We start from the raw sequence: 3,452 nt of genomic DNA, 5'->3' as shown, positions 1-3,452 counted from the left end.
GCTGTCAGCATTGCCATGAGTGATGGCGTCACCGTCATCATTCTGTATCGCCTTCATCATCATCGAGAAGAAGACCTTCACCAAGTGGGTGAACGCCCACCTGGCGCGCGCCGCCTGCCGCGTCGGGGACCTCTACTCGGACCTGCGCGACGGCTTCGTGCTCACGCGGCTGCTCGAGGTGCTCTCGGGGGAGACCCTGGCGAGGAGAGCCCCGTGGCGTCTTCATCGCCATCGCTGTCATCGTCATCATCGTCATCGTCATCGTTGTCATCTTCTGCTGTCAGCATCGCCATGAGTGGTGGCGTCATCATTGTCACCAGTTTGGGTGGAACTGGGACCTCTCCACCATCTCCAGCTCCCACCATCACCAGTTTGGGTGGAACTGGGACCTCTCCACCATCTCCAGCTCCCACCATCACCAGTTTGGGTGGAACTGGGACCTCTCCACCATCTCCAGCTCCCACCATCACCAGTTTGGGTGGAACTGGGACCTCTCCACCATCTCCAGCTCCCACCATCACCAGTTTGGGTGGAACTGGGACCTCTCCACCATCTCCAGCTCCCACCATCACCAGTTTGGGTGGAACTGGGACCTCTCCACCATCTCCAGCTCCCACCATCACCAGTTTGGGTGGAACTGGGACCTCTCCACCATCTCCAGCTCCCACCATCACCAGTTTGGGTGGAACTGGGACCTCTCCACCATCTCCAGCTCCCACCATCACCAGTTTGGGTGGAACTGGGACCTCTCCACCATCTCCAGCTCCCACCATCACCAGTTTGGGTGGAACTGGGACCTCTCCACCATCTCCAGCTCCCACCATCACCAGTTTGGGTGGAACTGGGACCTCTCCACCATCTCCAGCTCCCACCATCACCAGTTTGGGTGGAACTGGGACCTCTCCACCATCTCCAGCTCCCACCATCACCAGTTTGGGTGGAACTGGGACCTCTCCACCATCTCCAGCTCCCACCATCACCAGTTTGGGTGGAACTGGGACCTCTCCACCATCTCCAGCTCCCACCATCACCAGTTTGGGTGGAACTGGGACCTCTCCACCATCTCCAGCTCCCACCATCACCAGTTTGGGTGGAACTGGGACCTCTCCACCATCTCCAGCTCCCACCATCACCAGTTTGGGTGGAACTGGGACCTCTCCACCATCTCCAGCTCCCACCATCACCAGTTTGGGTGGAACTGGGACCTCTCCACCATCTCCAGCTCCCACCATCACCAGTTTGGGTGGAACTGGGACCTCTCCACCATCTCCAGCTCCCACCATCACCAGTTTGGGTGGAACTGGGACCTCTCCACCATCTCCAGCTCCCACCATCACCAGTTTGGGTGGAACTGGGACCTCTCCACCATCTCCAGCTCCCACCATCACCAGTTTGGGTGGAACTGGGACCTCTCCACCATCTCCAGCTCCCACCATCACCAGTTTGGGTGGAACTGGGACCTCTCCACCATCTCCAGCTCCCACCATCACCAGTTTGGGTGGAACTGGGACCTCTCCACCATCTCCAGCTCCCACCATCACCAGTTTGGGTGGAACTGGGACCTCTCCACCATCTCCAGCTCCCACCATCACCAGTTTGGGTGGAACTGGGACCTCTCCACCATCTCCAGCTCCCACCATCACCAGTTTGGGTGGAACTGGGACCTCTCCACCATCTCCAGCTCCCACCATCACCAGTTTGGGTGGAACTGGGACCTCTCCACCATCTCCAGCTCCCACCATCACCAGTTTGGGTGGAACTGGGACCTCTCCACCATCTCCAGCTCCCACCATCACCAGTTTGGGTGGAACTGGGACCTCTCCACCATCTCCAGCTCCCACCATCACCAGTTTGGGTGGAACTGGGACCTCTCCACCATCTCCAGCTCCCACCATCACCAGTTTGGGTGGAACTGGGACCTCTCCACCATCTCCAGCTCCCACCATCACCAGTTTGGGTGGAACTGGGACCTCTCCACCATCTCCAGCTCCCACCATCACCAGTTTGGGTGGAACTGGGACCTCTCCACCATCTCCAGCTCCCACCATCACCAGTTTGGGTGGAACTGGGACCTCTCCACCATCTCCAGCTCCCACCATCACCAGTTTGGGTGGAACTGGGACCTCTCCACCATCTCCAGCTCCCACCATCACCAGTTTGGGTGGAACTGGGACCTCTCCACCATCTCCAGCTCCCACCATCACCAGTTTGGGTGGAACTGGGACCTCTCCACCATCTCCAGCTCCCACCATCACCAGTTTGGGTGGAACTGGGACCTCTCCACCATCTCCAGCTCCCACCATCACCAGTTTGGGTGGAACTGGGACCTCTCCACCATCTCCAGCTCCCACCATCACCAGTTTGGGTGGAACTGGGACCTCGCCACCATCTCCAGCTCCCACCATCACCAGTTTGGGTGGAACTGGGACCTCGCCACCATCTCCAGCTCCCACCATCACCAGTTTGGGACCGGTTCTGGTGGGGTGGGGTGGCAGGACCCTGTCCATGCCGGATGTCCCCGTGTCCCCCCAGCCCAAGCCGACGCGGGGCCGGATGCGGATCCACTCCCTGGAGAACGTGGACAAGGCCCTGCAGTTCCTCAAGGAGCAGCGCGTCCACCTGGAGAACGTCGGCTCCCACGACATCGTGGACGGCAACCACCGCCTGACCCTCGGCCTCATCTGGACCATCATCCTCCGCTTCCAGGTGCCACCAGGCTCCTCTCCGTGTCCTCCCCTTGTCCTCGTTCTTCTCCTCCACCTCCAGGTGTCTCCTGACCGTTCCTCCCCCAGATCCAGGTGATCAAGATCAAGACCGAGGACAACCGGGAGACGCGCTCGGCCAAGGACGCGCTGCTGCTCTGGTGCCAGATGAAGACGGCGGGGTGAGGACCTCAGGTGGTGGCATGGACCCCTCAGGAGGTCCGGTGACCCCTGGTGACCCCCGGTGTCCTCCACAGCTACCCTGAGGTCAACATCCAGAACTTCACCACCAGCTGGAGGGACGGCCTGGCCTTCAACGCCCTCATCCACAGGCACCGGTCAGCGCCGGCGGGGTGGACACGGGAGGGACCTCCCGGATGTTGGGGGTCACCTCTGAGGGTTTTTGGAGGAGGGCGCGTCGAGGTGACCATGTCCACCCCACCCCAGGCCGGATCTCATCGACTTCCACAAGTTGACCAAGTCCAACGCCACCTACAACCTCCAGCAGGCCTTCAACACGGCCGAGCAGCACCTGGGGCTCAGCAAGCTGCTGGACCCTGAGGGTATGGATGGGGTCTGTCCCTCCCTCCGTCTGTCCAGCCACGTGGGGTGGGGTCATCTCCACCGTCTGGGTTTTTTTTGGGAGCGAGGGTTTTTTTTCTTTCTGGGAAGGGTCAAGGTTGATGGATCAGCCCACCGTTGGTGGGACCATCCCTGGTGGTCCTGGGGTGGAGGTTTGGGGTGGGGGGG

The 3,452-nt window shown here is 60.6% G+C and overlaps 1 protein-coding gene across 1 annotated transcript in view; it reads left to right on the top strand.

The window, feature by feature from the left end:
* Positions 1-22: 22 nt before the first annotated feature.
* SPTBN4 (spectrin beta, non-erythrocytic 4) overlaps positions 23-3,452 on the top strand; it is a 14,113-nt gene continuing 10,683 nt past the window's right edge. The window contains exons 1-5 of the mRNA XM_005431449.2: positions 23-199; positions 2,533-2,706; positions 2,793-2,884; positions 2,960-3,040; positions 3,150-3,265. Of these exons, the coding sequence (XP_005431506.2) occupies positions 23-199; positions 2,533-2,706; positions 2,793-2,884; positions 2,960-3,040; positions 3,150-3,265 (640 nt within the window). The remainder of the gene's footprint in view (positions 200-2,532; positions 2,707-2,792; positions 2,885-2,959; positions 3,041-3,149; positions 3,266-3,452) is intronic.

Source organism: Geospiza fortis, unplaced genomic scaffold (genome assembly GCF_000277835.1).
Source record: "Geospiza fortis unplaced genomic scaffold, GeoFor_1.0 scaffold1028, whole genome shotgun sequence".
Classification (NCBI taxonomy): domain Eukaryota; kingdom Metazoa; phylum Chordata; class Aves; order Passeriformes; family Thraupidae; genus Geospiza; species Geospiza fortis.
Note: the sequence above shows the minus strand (reverse complement) of the source record. Positions and strands in the feature narration are given on the sequence as shown.